The 18989-nt window shown below is 41.9% G+C and overlaps 1 protein-coding gene across 1 annotated transcript in view; it reads right to left on the reverse strand.

Annotated features, from left to right (window-relative positions):
- Positions 1-18989, reverse strand: part of cacna1bb (calcium channel, voltage-dependent, N type, alpha 1B subunit, b) — a 153323-nt gene that overhangs the window by 28786 nt on the left and 105548 nt on the right. The window contains exons 28-36 of the mRNA XM_070924227.1: positions 12542-12638; positions 9687-9847; positions 9298-9435; positions 7406-7607; positions 6697-6861; positions 5226-5336; positions 3766-3849; positions 1889-2005; positions 1050-1115 (exon numbers count right to left, since the gene is read on the reverse strand). Of these exons, the coding sequence (XP_070780328.1) occupies positions 1050-1115; positions 1889-2005; positions 3766-3849; positions 5226-5336; positions 6697-6861; positions 7406-7607; positions 9298-9435; positions 9687-9847; positions 12542-12638 (1141 nt within the window). The remainder of the gene's footprint in view (positions 1-1049; positions 1116-1888; positions 2006-3765; positions 3850-5225; positions 5337-6696; positions 6862-7405; positions 7608-9297; positions 9436-9686; positions 9848-12541; positions 12639-18989) is intronic.

Here is an 18989-nt window from a genome sequence, read left to right on the forward strand (position 1 = left end):
GGTTAACAAAGGTACACTCGTGTTTATTGCGGGGTTGTTGTGTTGGATAGATATTTTACAGGTGTAGCTTATATTGTCCTCCTCCTTCATCTGTGTCTAGAGGAGAAACAGTCTCAGGTTTAATATGTATTCATATTAATATTAATAAAATCAATTGGCTGATTAAATCAGTTAGCTTAGCTGAGCTTAGCATAGCTAAGCTAACTGGCAGCTGGCTGGACAAAACTAAGCCGGCTGGTTTGCCAAGCAGGTTATAGTAGAGAAACAGCTAGCCTGACTGTTCAAAACCGACCTATCAGCAGCACCTCTAAAGCTGTGGTTGCCTGGCAACTTCAGGTTGACGATAAGACTCAGGGAAGTAGTCAATTTTTTACATTTCGGTTTTTGTACTGATTAAACAAAGGAGATATAACATGTTAATGAATGAGATTTAGAGGTGCTGGTAGGCTGATTTATCTTACCAGTCAGACGGGTTGATTCCCACTGCTTCCAGTCTTTATGCTAAGCTAAGCTAATCGTCTTCTCGTTGTAGCTTTACATTTAACAGACTGATATGAGTGGTATCAATCTTCTCGGTAGGGACGGTATTCTGAGTATTGTTTATCAAAGTTTATACCACGGCCACTGGAAAGCTGTTGGCTAGCAAGTGTCTTAATATCTAATTAACTACCTGATTTAATTACACATAGCCACATTAGCCAAGTTGTATTTTGACAATCTACCTTATTATGTTCTTGTTTCAGGACAGTTTGTAATGCATTATTGCCCACATATTAAAATTATTCTGGTTCTTATTCTGTCTGATTTGACTACTGCTCAGATCACCTAACCTCAACTACTACTAATGATGGTGAAGGAAGGTGTAAGTTGTCCCTCACTAACAGGTGTAACCAAACTAAAAGGAGAACCAGGAGGAAGTCAACCAAACACAGTCTGTACACACCCACACAGATCTGAGAGGAGGTTTAATCAGCCAAAATAGGTCAGAACACACGTGGAGGGGCACACTTTCTACTTCCTTCAGTCCAGCCGGTCAAGTCACGACTCACCTGCATCCCGATGATGGCGTAGATGAAGAACAGCATGGCAATGAGCAGGCAGACATACGGCAGAGCCTGAAAACAAAGGCATAAAGACACGTTAGAGAGCACAAACAGATACATGTTACTACAAATATTCTACACATATATTCCTCTTTCATACACACACACACACACAGTTCATCTCTTTCTCTGTGCACACACACACACACACACACAAATCTGATTCTCCACAGAGGACAAGCTCCCTTGTAAAATTTTGCAGTCTTATTTAAGAACTCGAGCAGTCAACCTGACCTGCAGGGTCGATTCTTTTAAGCAGCTATTTATATCGCCGCGAGGAGGAGGAGGCAAACATTTGTTGTAATTAAATAGCCACCTTTTAACACTCTGCAGATACTGTCCATTTTCATTGGGCTTAAAAGCTCTCACCACTGACATTAAACCTGCTATAAATTCCCTCGGCTGCGGCCCGGCGCTCCACATTTAACTCAACTTGTCCCAGGGGATTTAGAGAGCAAACCGGCACTGTGTGAAAATCCAAGCTGCTGTCTGCTGAGAGCTATTTAGTTCGATTTTAACTGAAGTCTGCAGCGCGCCTCTGCCTGCTTCTGAGCCCTCTGTTCCACTGTTTGCATTTTGTGTGATATCCTTTCATTCAACAACAAATCGATCTAATTGACAAACTCAGCGCTAAAATCGCTCTTGAATAAATCTGTTTTCTTTTGTCCCTTTCTGTAAAACACTTTTGTTTTGAAAAACGCTACATAAATCTAGTTTACTTGACACGCATGTCCAGAGGCGCATACCATTAGTGTGTTTAAGTTACTGCGTGTGGGTTCACTCACCTTGAAGGACTGAACGAAGGTCCACAGCAGGATGCGGATGGTGTAGCCCTGCCGCAGCAGCTTGATGAGACGAGCCGCTCTGAACAGCCTCAGGAAACTCAGGTTGATCATCTTGTCCTGGGAGAGAAAACAGAGACTCAGTGAGGTATTAGAATGCACTCAGGACGAAAGGATTTAAAGCCACACTATGTAACGCCGGCTCATGTTTTTACACTTAGGGGTTTTGCTGCTACAGCCCGTCTTGGTCTGGTAGGACCAGTAGCGTATGGTGGCTAATGTTAGCAAACTTTGTAACTAATGGAAGTTCACTTACTCTTTATGACTTTTCTCTACTGTTAATTACATCTGTGACCACAGTGGCAACTGCTCGGCTATAGTTACATAGGCTCCCTTTAAATCAATCTCATTTCATTACCTGCGTAACATATCAAAGTGGATTTAGCAGAGATCATTTTCAGTGTTTTCATTCTCTTTCCTTTAAACGTTTAATTAAAGTTGAGGGGTTGCACTTGTTCTGCAAAAAACATCAGTCTTAACAAGATTTAGACTGTTAGGGTCTTAAAATATTGTTTAACAAGCACAAAACATGCCAGGGGGAGATCAAATAATTTTATATAGATGCAACACAAAGGCTTTTGTAGAATCAGGTCATTTTCATACCAGTGCACTGATGTTGTCTTGTTCAAGATTTTAATGCAAACCAAAGAAACTGCATATTATAAGACTAAACGAGTTGTAAGGTGAACGTGTTTTTTCAGTGTACAATTTTAATGTCAGACCTTACGCAACTGAATTTGCTCCAGATGATTGTGTCGCTGTTAAAGTCCTTTTCGTTTATATCATGTCACATCGAAGATTCAGTAGATACACACTTTAAACTCGGACTTAAGGGAGAGAACAACACACACCGACAAAATCAGCGGCCAACAAGAAAAGCCACTTACCGTCTAGAGGCGTCAGATGTGACAGAAGGGGGCAGAGTGAGGGCACAGGCGCCAGGAGAGACACAGCAGAGGATGGAAACAGCAAAAGAGAAGAAAAAAAAAAACAAGAGAGGAGGAAAGCGAGAGAGAGAGAGAAGAGACAGAAAAGAAGGCTAATGATCACATGAAAAGAAAGTCACACAAAGAGAGAGACCAACTTTGCCACACAGATAGCAGCAGTACTCAGCCTCAGCCCTCCATCTCCACAATCACAGACTTTAGTCCAGTTTTCACGCGTTGTAATTCAACTCCAAACTGTAGCAGCAGCTACCTCTGTGTTAACAGTGTGGATTTTCATTTTCATTTATTGCAGTGATTTTCATGATTTGTGCTCTGGTGAAAGATTCGAGGACTGAGGCTTTGAGAGCAAAGCAAAGCATGACTTCTACATTCACGATTTTGGAGCTGAAGTGGTTTGTTCACGTTGGGGAAGTAAAAAAAGACCCATCTTTTATGAACAAAATGACGTGTAAATTAGTGCTGAAACAATTAGTCAATTGTAGTCAATTTGTTAAGTCAGTCATCTGACATCGCGACAATAATCAGTCATGTTTTTAACTCTTGGTAAAAAAGACATCAGCTTGGGCTCTGACAACTTGTGATGGGCATTTTTCACTATTTTCTGACTTTTTATAGACTAAACATTTCATAAATCAATCAAAAAAAAAGTACTGAGAGACTAACAGATAATGACAATATGAAAGGATGTTTCCTGCATGAGTAAATTGTTGCATCAACTTCTACTTTTCCATTATCACATTATCTCCTGACTACAGTCTGCTGTCTGTATCGCAGCATGCTGCCCTTCCAGCGCTGAATCCTCATGTACGAAGTGACCCACAAGAGGCTGGTGTAACGGCACCCAGAGGAGCCCGCGATCGCTGCAGCTCTTACCTTAATCTCTGTGACCAAGATGTCTGTGATGCTTCCAAGAACCGTCACAAAGTCAAACACGTTCCAGGCGGCTTTCAGGTAGTTCTGGGAGACACAGAACGGTTCAGCGAGATTAGGCTGTTCATTCACACTGTTGTGATTATTCCAAGTCCAATATGACATTTTCAATAGTCTTGTTTTATCCAACCATCAGTCCAAAATCAAAGGATATTCAGTTTACAGTGATAACGTGCCTAAAAAATTACCTCAAAGATTAATTATCAGAATAGTTGCAGGTTAATTCTCTGTTGATCGACTAATCAATTCATCAACTAGTTGCTGCGGCTCTAGTTCAAACTCACCAATTCGGAAGCCTTCCTTCATTTCCATATTTCAATAAACACATATAACTTTATATCATATATATTTTCAATCACCCTATTTCTGCCCTTTCATACATCTTATTTGGAGTCAATTATAGAGTCAATAAAATGCACATTAAACAAATAAGTTACCATAACCTGTGCAGGAACCTTATTATGACATATTGCTGTAAATCCTAATGCAGTTACGGCTCAATTTAAAGATATGTGGATATACAAAAGTTGCAGAGGTGTACAAAAATGCTCTTGTATATATATAAGAAACCCACAAATACACTAAAACACACAAAATACTAGACATCCCCTTGGGCCCACAAATCTATAGGTGCATGTCCAATGCACACAAATGCTGACACACTCCGCTGCATAAACTGACTGCTGAGCTGCTGCCTGCAGCCTGGATCTCCTCAGACCGGTCAGTCATCCAGCTCCTGAGGCCAGAGGCTGCTGCCGGGCCGCGCAGCTGCAGTCTGAAGAGATGCAGCAGCCGAGTGTTTATACCAGCAGATGCGAGCCCATTCGTCTGGGCTTAACAGCTAAACAGGTGGAGGCAAGTGGTGTGTGAGAAAAGCTATTTAATAAATGGGCCTCGTAAATGGAACGGAGCCAGAGATGAAATGCCTCGCTGCAGGCTAGACGGCCCCATGTTGGGGGAGATTTATTCTTTTTGAGCACTCTTCTATTCATATCTTCTTCTTTTTTTGGCCAGTTCATCCTCCTCATTTCTGAATTTGTTCCATCTTAATACTTTTACTGCTTTGGGACATGTCATACGTCCCCTGCTATACCTTTTATGTACCTTAGCATCAGAAACACCCTTGTAGTCTCTAAATGCTGACCCTAAAGACCGCAGATCTAAATATTCTTGTAAATTGTTGTTTTAACATTCACAAGGACAACGTTTAATTAACTGAGCACTACGAGCAGAGCGAGAGCAGCTTGATGCAGAAGTCACCCTCAAGTCTGATTCTTACGGCTGATTTGCATAATCAAAGAGGGACTCTCCCTCATGTGTGCAAACAGGAACACAGTACAACAATGAATAATTGTCTCGTGTGTGTCTAGAGTACAGCGCAGCATATGGTGCTGACAGCTCACCAGTGGACCGAAGGCAATAATCTTGAGGAAGCACTCCAGTGTGAAGAGGGCTGTGAAAACGATGTTTAGGTATTTCAGCATGGACTCGTACAGGTCTGGAGCTCCGTAGAACTGAGGACAGAAGGCACAACGTACACTGAATACATCTGGTGAAAGATTCGAGAGAGGTAAGTAAAATCTGCATCCTTTACCCCATTTACTGTACACTCAGAACAGAGAGACACAAGATAGATGCAACCAAGAGGCACTGAGGACCAATTATATTTGATGGCTCAGACGCACTCTAGCAAGATGTGCATTTGTCAATCCCAGCTGCACACACACACTTTTATCCTCTCAAGTAGGCGCTGTGTCTCGTCACTGTGACAATAGCAGGCGATTGTTACACTGAAATGATTTATGATTTATCCACTTTGTTGAGAGGAGAAAGTTGAATATATGAAAAAACATTATTATGACGTATTATTGTCATTTTGTGGCAATATAACTTCTGGCCACCAGGGGAAGCGCTGAATGCACTGATGAAGCGGCAGTCCAGGGGGGCGGGGAAAGAAGAAACGTGTGCAGCCTTTGCTTCTACAAGGTTTGTATTGACTTTAATGGAAGGTAACCCATTGTTGTTTGTTTTGGTACTTGGCACTCGTCTGACATCACGTTTTTTTTCATTATTCTTCCTTTAACAAAATGTATCGAGTCCCTGAGTGACTGAAACACCTTTTTTTTGTTTCTTCTGATAGCCATCCAGCACGGCCCCGGGAAAAAGCTAGTTAGTTGTTAGCTACTAGTTTTTAGCTATCAAGAAACATTGGGCTACTCTATCTTTTCTCCTTCTGTTGGTTTTGACAGTTGACAGACAGCTTTAAGTACATTACTGCCATCTGGCTATTGAAAACACAATTGTGGCTAAGTACACCAATTGTATCTAGAAAGCAATTCCACATGTATCCAAAATCAGTATACCCTGAACAGCCTTTGAAACGGCGTCTTCATGTATGTTTTTATGCTCACACTCTGACAAAGAGAGGTAAATCAGAGATATCGTTAGATTATGTAAATGCCACACATACAGCAGGCGAACAGAGCTCCTCTCTGGCACCAGCCTGCGTTACCCAAACTGGCTGTTTCCTTCCCTCAGAGATTTTCTCTTCCGAGTAGATGAGTAAAGGAACTGCCAAGATGCGAGCACTTCGCTCTGATAGCAGCGAGCAAGTGTCCCAGGGGTGCGCTTGCTTTTTAATGGTTGACTGAAGGCCACACCGGTGTTGTAATTTGATCTCTGCTTTAAGGACTGCATTATCAAATGGGGCGGATTTATGGAATAAAGCTTCTGCAATTATTATTTCAACAATGTCCTGTGTCATATTGAGAGCTGAGTAAGTATCACTGAGCCAAAACATTACTTATTTTTCTGGCTGAGAAGTATGTGAGAGGAGCTGGCGCTTTCCCCATCGTTAGCAGAAGAACCACTGACCTTCATCATCAGCACGACTGTGTTGAGGGCGATTAAAGTCATGATGGCGTACTCGAACGGAGGCGACACCACAAATTTCCACATCTTGTACTGGAAGGACTGCTTGTTCTCGGGCATGTATCTCGTCAGCGGCTTGGCGTTGATGGCAAAGTCAATACAAGCCCTCTGTTTGATGAAACGACAAAGACAAAAACAGATAGTGTGTGAATCCTCTGATACGGGGACGTCACACCTTTCATCACAGAAGAGAAAAGTGCTAGAAAATCACATTTAAACACATGAAAGACGGCTGGCACGCTACACAAGAGGAGTTTCATGAGCGTTTTTTGTGATATTCAAAGATGAGATGGCAAAATGAAGCTCTCTGATCACTAGCCAATACTTTACAGAAAAAAACCAGCATGATTTTAACAAAGTCCCTGTGAAGTGGAGATGAAGGGGGACGCAGAAGACAAACTCCACTGCTTTCTTTTTTAGTACGTTGTTCTGTTTGAGGGAGTTGCAAGTCATGTTAGATCTAATTTGCCTGAGAGCGATGTTTAGAAGTGGATCAGCAAGTGCTCTGATTTCTAACAAGGAAAACATTTGTGATGCAAGAGAAAAAACATTCTCAGAAACGAGTGCCACTGCAGGAATAATCAGCGTGTGTTCTTGTCGCATGCAGGGGAGAAAAACCAAGAAAGTGCATCACTTTCCACCACTCTCACACCTCGTTCTTCTCCAGGCTGCACTCCGACATGGCCTTGTCTCCCTGCTCCTGGAAGGTGATGATGATCAAAGCCACAAATATGTTGACAAAGAAGAAGGGGAACACCACGAAGTAGACCACATAAAAGATGGATGTCTCCATGCGGAAGCCTGGGCTGGGGCCCTGGTCCTCATAAGTGGCATCCACAGAGTGCTTCAGGACCCTGAAAAGCAGGAAAAGATGAACTGACAAGACATTCAAACAATCCCAGCAAGCAGTGAAGCGCTGAGTAAAATATCAGCTTTCGATACATTGTCAGGTCCCTCCAACACAGACTGAGACTTTCCATGTCCCCTTACCCAACTTTCAGAGTAGGACTTCAACTAACGATTATTTTCTTGATTCGTGGATTCATTGTTTGGGCTGTAAAACATCAGACAACAAGTGGGCCAAAGGAAAATGCAGGATGACATCTTCAAACAGCTTGTTTTGTCCAACAAACAACCCAAAAGGCAAAAATATTCAATTCACCATAATGTATGACCAAGAAAAGCAGCAAATCAAATGTTTGGCATTTTTGCTTGAAAAATAACTGGAATGATTAACTGAGCATCAAAATAGTCATTTTGAATTGACTAAACGCTTAATCGTTGCAGATCTATTCCAGGGTGATCCGAGCTCTCCTAATCTTCCTTTTTCCTGAGATGACTTATATCTGGAGAGAACCAGCAAATCAGCTCATCCCTATTGTTACCCCACTTTACCCCGTAACCCACTCAAATAGATCCTGGAAGTGGAGTCAAGCAAGCGTGATGAAATAACAATGAAATCTGTCTTGAAGTATCCGGGGAACCTGTCCCCAAATATCTATCTATAATATTGTATCTGTATGTAGTATATGGCGGAGCACTTGTGGGCCCGGTTGCAGTGTCTATCCTATCAGACTTCCAGACGTACGACTGGGAAACTGATTATTCTGAAAGTTCCACTTTAATAACAGAGAGCTGCCTGAAAACCCAACAAAACATGGATGCCTCACATCAGCCAAAGTGTGCCATCCCAGGCAATAAAACCCAAGTTTAACTGACACGGGAGTCATAAACATGGGAATATTTCCCATCTGTGCCATCCATCCCGCATGACGTGAAGTTGGCATTAAGGTGGTCACTGGATCTTGGCCTTGGCAACAGAGTGATATTAGAAAGAATCCATAATCGTAAATTCTCAGTGGGTGTGTGAGGGGCTGGTATCAATCATGTGCAGTCACATTAGCTCCACAAACAGCACACTTGATTCTTTTAGTTGAGTAAGCATCTGTACAATTTTAGGTTTAGGTTGTTCTTAGCTGACGAATTAACGTGTTACCTTTAATTAGAATGCTTGACTCTGATCACGAGGGGTACGCAGACAGCAGAGTATCATAGGTACTATTTCTTGGTAAATACTGTTAATCTAAATGTAAAAATTCATTGCGAGTCATGGCGTTATTGTGCTGTCACTACTTGTTTAGGGAGTGAGTGATTTTAGATGATCATGACAAGCTTAGTCAGTTTAACAATTTACTTTTCATCTTCAGGTAGGTACAATGAATTAAATAAGCAAACCGCCATCAACAGATAGAGACTTGACAGAGATGGTGATGATGATGATGATGATGATGAATCTGCCCGTGGTACTTTAGCTCAGACACAGAATGGCAGACTGAAGCCGTCTATGCAATGAAGCTTTGATTGCATCTTTAGAGGAGGCGCAGTAAATAAGCCTGGGAGGAATCCGCTGGGTTTAACCTGCGCTGTACCGTCAGCCTCCAGGTGCTCCATATTCAGCTCGTAAACCGCCGTGTGTACAGCTGACTTAAAGTGGCAGTTTGAGAGGTGCTACACAAATGAAGTGAGGAGGTTGTTCTGACTTACAACGGCCAGCCCTCTCCGGTGGAGACGGTGAAGAGCGTGAGGAAGGCCCAGAGGACGTTATCGTAGTGGAACTCGTACTTCTTCCACTCTCTGGGCTGAGCCTCCACGTCGTCCCTGTCGTAGTCCAGAAACTGACCCCTGAGACGGAGAGATGGGAGGAGAGGCAGAATCAGGTGAAAGGAGGAGATGTAATCAAAAGAGGAGAAAGAGACAAAAGTAGAAAAACAACTGAGAGTTTCAGTATGAAAGCGTGTTAACAAATGGCAACCACCATGGCGGAGCGTAGAGGTATGATGGTGGAGTCTCCATAAAAAGTTACCTTCATGCATGATTTAAGACGCTTTGAAAATAAAGGTTCAGGAAATAAAGGAAAAGTGTCGTCGGTGTACCTGCAGTCTTTCTCCAGACCCTTGGACTCGTCTGTGCAGTAGAAGAATTTGCCCTTAAAGAGCTGCACAGCGATAACGGCGAAGATGAACATGAAGAGCATATAGACGATGAGGATGTTAAGAACGTTCTTCAGAGAGTTCACAACACAGTCGAACACCGCCTGGAAAATAATTACACACACACACACACACACATATCAATATCAAATCTCTACAAACACAATAAATCTGAGGGCTGATCTTCTAGCTGCAACCCAAACGAGGCAATGGGAAGCACCAGAAAAGAGTCAACAAACCCCCCTGCCTGCCTACTCAAGACGACGCCACACTGGAAACTAGACTGAACAGAAGAGCAGTGAACAAAGTGTCTGACTGATGACACCAGAGACAACTGTTGGTCTTCTACCAACAGACAGCGCTGGTTAAGTCTAGAGGAAGATGAAGGTCATAGCTAAACTGTGACCTTCATCTTTCCCTAAGCTTAAGTAGTTTCAGTTAACATAAACTTCACGAAGCCTTGAACCATAAAGGTGGCGGATCAGAAAACACGGCCTTGTTGGCAAAAAGATGTCCACAGGTCTCGGTTCAAACAATTGTTATAAGTAAACTAGATGTCTAAAAACTCACTTCACTCAAATTCAGCCCTGTTTTAAACCAGATGTCTTGACGTCTGTGACCTGCAAACTACCACATCAATGCTACGTGGGGACATGAACACACCTTTGCATGAAGTCTGTCTCTGTGTCTCCCTGCCCGTCACCCTCTCTCTCCAGCTACTTTCTACTGCCAGCTGGTGCTGTGATCTCTCTGTGAGATGGAGTGCTTTGTCTATCTATCCTGACATGTATGCAATCTAACCCATGAATATGCTGCTGCATGAATGATCGCCACCGAGGCTTTCGTCTCCGGAGCAGGGACGGAGCATATCTCTCCCCTCCTCTACCAGCCTGTCCGTCAAAAACCAACTCTGTCAAAGTATCCAAGAGTTGTGGCTGAGCGTCTGTCTGCCAGCTCTGATATGTCTCAATCATCTCACTTCTATTACTCCAATCACATCTTTCATCTTTTGTCAGATCCATTACTTTTGGACGATCAGCTGCCTTCATTTCCGCGTCAGAGGAAACAGTGGAGAGTTTTGCCTTGATGAGGGTCACAATTAATACAGATTCTTCATTCGACACACTTTACGCAGTGCTTGAGATTCCTTATCGTACAGCCACCAAGTGCTTGCATGTAAAATAATTTTCACTGGGATAGTCAAATTTTTATATGAACCGAAATATACGCCCCCAGAATCATTTAAAACGTAAAAATGATATATGTAGTTGCTTTAATAAACCAGAACGTTTCTTTTTTCTAGAGTTCTGCTGATGTGAACAGTTAACCATAAATACATTCAGATATTGAAGATGTAATACCTTAAGTTCTGTACATCCACTGAATGGGAACCTGTGGACCACCCATGGTGACGATTCTTTGCCTTTTCACATTATCTCTCATTATTTCCTCATATTTAATGTTGAGCACAGTTGAAGTAGACAACTGTGTTATAGAAGGAGTTTTACTTTTTTTAATTTTTTTTTTACATTTCTTTGTACAGTAAGTAATTTTGATTGTGGACATGAATTGAACATATTTTATGTAAACAGGGAAGACAAAATGACACCTGACAGAAATGGACTTGACCAGTGCAGTAACTTAATCGCAAACAACAAAACACTCCAACAGAGATATTTATTTATCATATTTAATTGAATGCCAATTTGTCAGCAATAAGAGAAGACAGTTGGCACATTGTGACGCGACAGCTAATGGAGCTCCAAATAGGCCAAATGACTGCAAAACTGCAGGTGCAGTTATCAATCAAAACCCCGGCAAAATGACTGAATACTTTATATCAAGAACCGTCACAAATTACACCACAACACCTGCCAAACAAAGATAAACTGCAGTGACACAGCAGTATATCACACTGCTAAATGGCACACGGTCACCAACCAACACTCACGTACTGTCTGTCGTCTTTAAAGGTGGCTCTGAGAAGGTTCTGCTTCACAGATCTGTAGCCAGCTTGGACTCACAACGTTACAATGAATTCCAATCGCGACCCAGTTTCAAAAAACTGTATCTAAATGTTTAATAGAAACTTGTCAAATCAGTTTTGCAGTATACTACTTCTCCACTGTCTGTACATGTTAACACACAGCTTCTGTCCATCAGCATGGCTAACAAAGATAAACAGCTAACTACACTACAGACAAACAGAAGCTGGCCGTATTCTGGGGGTGTTCTGACGCATGCTGAACATACAGGAGGGGGTTTGGGAAGTTTCTATGGATAATTTGACGCACGTTTTTCGCTCCGACTCTGCTTTGAAATGAAATTCATTGTAACTGCTGTGAATCCTCAACAAAGCAGCTACGAACTTTTCAGAGCCACCTTCCAAACTACAGGGTGTGACTATTTGATGCTCAAAACACAGTTTTCACAATGATCGTTTTTCTACACTCCTTTGTTTGAGGGGTGTATGCTCTGGAAAATACAGGCTTTCAATAAGCCCTCTTGCACAGAACTACTTCAGTAAAGGGAGCGATTTTCAGTCACTTACTTCCAATTTGTGTGCAGCCCAGAGGTCAAACAGCTCAAATCTTTCATCTAAAGCGAGAGATCAAAGATTTATATGATTTAAAACGGTTTTAAATCAGATATATCCGTTCCTCCTCGGTATACTTTAAATGCACACAGTATGACCCATGGTAGCGTGTGTGTTACTGACACCGGCAGTGGCCCCAGCTGCTCTGCCTTTTCGGTTTTCTCTGAATGGACTGGGTGGGTGACAGATTGGATTACTGTACCTTCAGCTTGGGAAGCCGTTTAATGGTTTTGAGTGGCCGCAGGACTCGGAGGACCCTCAGGGACTTGATGGTGTTGATGTCCTTGCCTTTCGTCCCCCTGTGCGGATTGAGAGTACAGTTAGTCTGGGTGACGCAGTGTAACCGATAATGATAATCAAGCCATTCATCCCATCCTCCAGTAACAAGAGCTGGTTGCAGTACATCAGGTATACTGTGTGCACAGAGAAATACCTGTTTATATTCTGTTAGTAGAGGACATGCATGTGAGTTCATCATGTTATTCTACAGAAACGTGCACGAGGAAGCTTCATATGTTCAGAGTAACCACAGTGCATTTACTCAGGTACTGTAAATAAGAACGAATTTGAGATATACATATTACATTTGTAGGATAACTGTAGTGACATGTTACTTTAGATTTTGTAAAGAGATAAGCTCATGAAATGTCATTTCTTTCTTTCCTTCCTTCCGCTATTTCTTTTTTCTTTCTCTCCTATCACTCCTCTTCTGTCCTTCTTTCTTTCTTTCTTTCTTTCCTTCCTTCTCTGTTTCTGTTTGTCATTTTCTTTCCTTCCCTCCTTCTGTAAATCTCTTTTGTCCTTTTTTTAAATTCCATCCTTTACTTCTTTTTTTCCTTCCTTCCGTCTTTTCCCTCTGTCCTATCCCCCCTCCTTCTCTTCTGCCTTTCTTTCTTGCGGTCCTTCCCTCTTTCCTTCTGTCTGTATTTTTCTTTCCTTCATTTATTTTAGCCTTTTTACTGCAGACACTTGTGTAGTTTTTTACTGATGTATTTTTGCACTGTGCGATTGCTTCTTTTAGTTTAGTTAAGCCCCTAATTTGAGCACTTTTTCCACCACTGCCATTGTTAGTGTGTAACCTCAACACCCCAACATACTGCACACAACAGTCAAAGCTAACATGCTGTTTCTGTAGAATAACATACACACATTTGCTAATTTGTAGAGTAAATGCACAAAGAATCAGCCCCTCGTTGAGGAAGCGGCTTCTTTGCAGGAACCACTGCTGTCAGTCATTGCAGACGCTGCAGGTTTTGTTAACTGGTCACAGAGTGGGAGGTGGATGTGGGGGTTTAAAAACTAGCTGTTATGCTAATAACATACAGCTGAGCCATCATTCACTCAGAGACTGACATTGGCCAAGGGCAGTGGGAGAGGGATTTTTAATTAATCAGTCACACGTACACACATTGTGGCTGTCACTCTCAATAAAAAGCGCTTCTCATTCGTTTCTTCTTGACTTCCAAAAATTCAGACAAGTAGAAAGCAAGAGTGTGTATATATCTATGTGTGTGCACAGCAATAATGTTACGTGTGAAGGAGGCAAACATACTACAAAAAAAGAAGAGTCTAAAAGCCCTGTTAGAGGCCCCTAGAGGCCCTGCTGCTTCTTACACAAGCATGAGGTAGAGTTACAGACCAACCCATGTTTTCATCCACAGGGGACAAAAACAACTCCTACTGTAAAAAGCTAACAATTGTAAAATATAAAAATGCACCCACAGGCCATTACATTCTCAAGATTATAAGAATACATGTAGCCTTTAACAAATGTGTTTGAGTGCTCCCACGTTCAGCGGACAACATTTTGTTTCACAGGTCCCTGGAGGCTCGTGTCTTTTTCTGTCACCGTTCTTAAACCAAAACACAAGAGCAAAAGTGTAAGGATGGATCTGGAACTGTGTGTTTATCGCCTCTAACACAAGCTGTAAACATTAGCATGCTAACTACTAAGGTATGTCATTACCTAACTATATTACTGTATTATGTCCGGCTACATGTCACGTTTAATACACAAACAACGCTGCTCCTTTATTTGCATATCTTCTAAATGGATCATCAGCTCGCCAGGATGCTAGCTTTTTGCCTGGAACATGCAGCTTTAGCCTCAGCTTGGTAGCATTATATCATGGCCATCATGTGCATAGTCAAGACCCTTTTACAGGGTCCTTGTTTGAAAAATCAGCTGAAAACATTAAAGGTATGGTGAAGACAGCGCAAGAATAGTCTACATTCAATTCAAGTTTCAAATTGCCACTGAATATTAGGTTGCCAAATGAATCTTTCGTCTTTTGCAGTTCCATCCTTCCAGAAAATACCCTGGAAATATAAACTCCCCCCAGCTGTGCTGTTCTATTTTCTGTTTAACTGCCTCTGGTCATTCCCTGGTTCTTTCTTAAACACATCTCAGAGTAACTGAACACGATGTACGTGTCCCTATGAGTGGCACCAGATTAGAAAGTCACCTTCTTTCTAGGAAATAACTTGGAAACAAAGGGACCTGTAAATAAAGCATGGTGATAGGATCAGCTGTCTATTAACACCCTCCCCAATCTCTTCCTCCCTGTGCGTCCTTTGCTTTAAATTTTCCAAACATACTGCGACACTCACACAGGCCCGGATCAGTCTGTCAGTGCTGCAGAGACTCTGATTTAAAAAACACCTGGTTGGCGAGTGGATGGTATTTAGGGGCTGAGGGACCCATGGATCAAGTTGTGGCTGTTTTACAATTAGAATAATATCTACTTTTCATGTCATGAGAAAGCCTATAACGTGGTGGGGGCGGAGCTCAAACAGGAGAGAAGCATGGTTCCGTATATTTTCGACTCAGGAGCCTTTTCCTCCCTCAAAGGAAAACTCTAAGTCTGACAAAATGGCATGCAGCTCTCATGCTTGGATGACTTGGTTACCCTGGCATGCAATCTGCAAAGTCAATGCCAGTCCTCGCTATTCAAGGACCTCAACACATTGAGACAGCAAGAACGGTCTCCCAATAGCTTTCAGAAGCGTTGTGAGCAATGTGTGTGTGTGTGTGTGTGTGTGGGTACAAGGTCGTGTGTTCACATCAATGAAGTGCAGATCAGCACTGATTGCTTAACATGCTCAGCAGCCAGGCATGTGACGCCATCTTCAGTCATCATGACTCTGGTCCTCTCAGCTGCCCCCTCCTGATAGGGGGGGAGCATTTCCTGTTTAGGAACGCAAGATCTGACGTCCAATCAGAAGCAATTTACTGCCTCAGCAAAACAGGATGCACCAGACTACTTCTATGCAGCTGTTTCACGTTTTACAGCGGGTTCATTTACATGGGGAATTTTGAATAATGTATCTGGTTCAATGGTAACAAACATTTAGGGCTCATTATCTTCAGTTTTACTGTACTTTGAGTTTATTTCTAGTTTAGTTTATTATTAAAACAATATAAATATCTGGGTTAAAGTAAGGTTTTAAGAATACGAACACTCTGTGGTTCAACGGTTTTCCGATCTGGTGCATAATCAGCAGCTCATTTGCATTTTTCTCAATTTTCCTCTTTACTTTCTTGAAGCAGAGCATCTGAGCTTGCAACTTTGCAGGAGGACCTTGTTTACACTAAAGTGTGGTGATTTTGGAGAATTTTTCTTTTGGAGAACTTTTCTAGTTTTAATCATCTTTTGGAAGGGCGAGGGCATATAATCAGGGTGAGAAGTGGTTTTAAATCGTACCTTTCTTAAAGAGAAATCTAAATATTGGCAAAAACTGAAACAATGGGCCTTACATACAGTTTAAACAAACAAGTTTATACAAGTTTTTTTATGAGGGAAAAACAAACACAGACTGCATAGGCTGTAAGGAACACCTGCTTTTCAAGGAAATAGCCACTCAAGGTGAATTCACGTGAGAAGCTATAATCCTTTATCGATTTCCCTCCACTGTATAAAGCAGGAGAGCTGTAGGTGAAGGGCAGGGAGGTGAATCAAGCTGCACGCTATAATCTCTCAGTGATTTGACCAATTAAACCCACTTTAGTCAAGATTAGAGGAGAATTACATGAAGGTGAAGCCATAGATGAGGACGTTTTAGCTCTGATACAAATGAAATCTGAGTTTGCAAGTGGAAAGATTGATGCTATTGTGTGTCAGCAGCTATATTGTTACTCTTCTGAAAGCTATGAGGTGGAGTTCCCAATATTGTCTTTTTGTCTGGATGTCCCAATATTGGGACGGGACGTCACTTTTCTTAAAGGGAAGAGAGGAAGGGGGGAGGGAAATCATGGTCATATCCCAAGCACCTTGGGATGGAGGGCGACAAAGTTTATTTGGAAAGGTTGACAAGCGGAGCGTTCTGTGTTTCACATGTGGGGGGAAAAGGGGACAAGGGGGTCAATAAGCAAAAGGAAGATAGGGACAGTTCCCACCTGGCCACGCTTTGTTGCGATCTGATGAGAAAAAGCAATGATAAGCAAACACACACACACACAAACACACACACAAACACCACCCCACATAAGCATATAAAGAAAGACAGAGCGAAATAAACATTTTAAGCTGATATCACACAGGCATGAAGATACAGGGGTCTTTCAAACTTCCAACATCAAAGTACACAAACAGAAAACAAAGACAGGAGACAAATAGAAGCACTTAAACTAATTACCCTGTAAAAGAGCAAAGCAATAGACACGTCTGATGATATGTTATGTGTACTGAACATGAATAAATCACATTTATAGCAAGAGGATGATCATGACGCCATGGACAGTTTGAGGGACGAGAGAACACTGTTGATGAGGACAATCTGTATGACTACGTTCACACTGCAGCTGAGAGAAGGAAACCAGATTTTATCCCTCACGTGTGACCAGGTCTGCTTTTTAAAGAAAAAATCCACTATCAATTCAACTTTTCCAATTCTTTAATCAGGCCACTTTCACACAGTTTGTGGCCCTTAATCTGTTACATGCTGCATTAGAGACCTGAAGTCCTGACGGGACTTCCGGGCTAGCAGCTGTCTGAAGGCCATTTCAGACACAAGGCGACAACGGCACCACTGTGCTCTGAAACCCATTACCTCCTTTTCGCTGCGCCGAGCAACGCATGTGCACGTACGGTTGGCAAACAGCTTCTAGCTTCTGGATTGGAGTGTGAATCAAAACGGTTGGAAGGGAGGAATCAAGACACGTAGAACCCCCTACCTGTGCAGAGTCGCTGTGATTGGCTAGTCACGTGCTAGCTAACCATGATTGGTTGCTTGATTCAGACCGGGTCCACATTTTTTTTAAAGGATTTCAACCAAAATTAAAATGAAATAATAATGACTGTAGCTTTACAAATGGAGACTTCCTGCCAAGAGCCACAAAAATAACAACAGAAAAATTGCCAACAAGCGTGGCAAAAGACTTGAGGGAAGTTGACTTACAGAAGTAATAACTCTTAAATCTGCATAACTCAATTTTTAATCAACATGAAAAACGTCAATTGTTTCTAGCAACCACAACTTTCATATCAAAAATGACGTTGGCTTGGCAGCGAGACATCCAACAGTTCGGCCAAATTATGTTGATTCAATTCAATTCAATTCAATTTTATTTATATAGCGCCAAATCACAACAAAAGTCATCTCATGACACTTTACAAATAGAGCAGGTCTAGACCGACTCCTTATAATGTTATTACAGAGACCCAACAGTTCCCACTAATTCTTTTATTTGGAGGTGAAACTGCAAATATGGCAGGAGGAAATCGGTCTCTAAACTGTGTTGGATGTTTACAATAATTTTACAGCTCGTCTTTGTTTCTTCTCATTTTCTCGTCAATCTGGCTGATCATCTTTTAAGTCCACGCATTCCCTGATCGACAGCAGCTAACTTGGTGAGTACATTATTTTAACAAGCCAAAACTATGAAAATAAGATCCAAGTTGTGAGAGAGCAGAGCTTTTCTCGTAAGCCTTGCAATGTGAATGTAGCCTGTTGCACGCGTACATGCCATGAATGTGAGTTGCCGATGGAGATGATTAGGAGGGACGCTGGACAGGAAGTGAACGTGGGAGGGAGGGATGAAGGGGAGGTGGTTGAATCTCACTCTTCTCCCTACATCAGGACTGGGGCACAGCATACTGTACTAAGCCTGGATGAGGCTATTATACTCTTACAGTATGTGATGTGTGTTTATAAATGAACAGTGCATTAGCAGTTACTGACAGAATGCTGAAAGCTACATCATCCTGCATCTTTATTGTCCTTTAAGTCTTTGTCTGAACATGAAAAAGCTTTATATGTACCTCTCACTCTGTTTAATAGCTTTCAATTAGCATCTTTTTATTTGTGTGCTTATTATGGACAGCAGCACTCAGTTCCTTTGGGTTCATGGATATGTGGAATACCTTTCACTCTTATGAAAGCTTGCACCTTTGAAGCTGTTGTCACCGACAGCACATTATGTTTGTTATTATTCACAGTGCTGCCACGCTGTGCATTATATATGTTGTTCCTCCTCACACACGTAAAATATATCTGATAAATGGAGAACAGGTAATTGCACTTATGCAACCCAAATACAGATGTAACACAAACACAGTTACATAACGCAAACAGAGTAAATGCCAGTGTCTTTGATCGTGACTGTGATGATAAGAATAGCAAATAACAAAATATGACATTTGTTCATAACA

This window comes from Enoplosus armatus, chromosome 18, assembly GCF_043641665.1.
Source record: "Enoplosus armatus isolate fEnoArm2 chromosome 18, fEnoArm2.hap1, whole genome shotgun sequence".
NCBI lineage: Eukaryota > Metazoa > Chordata > Actinopteri > Centrarchiformes > Enoplosidae > Enoplosus > Enoplosus armatus.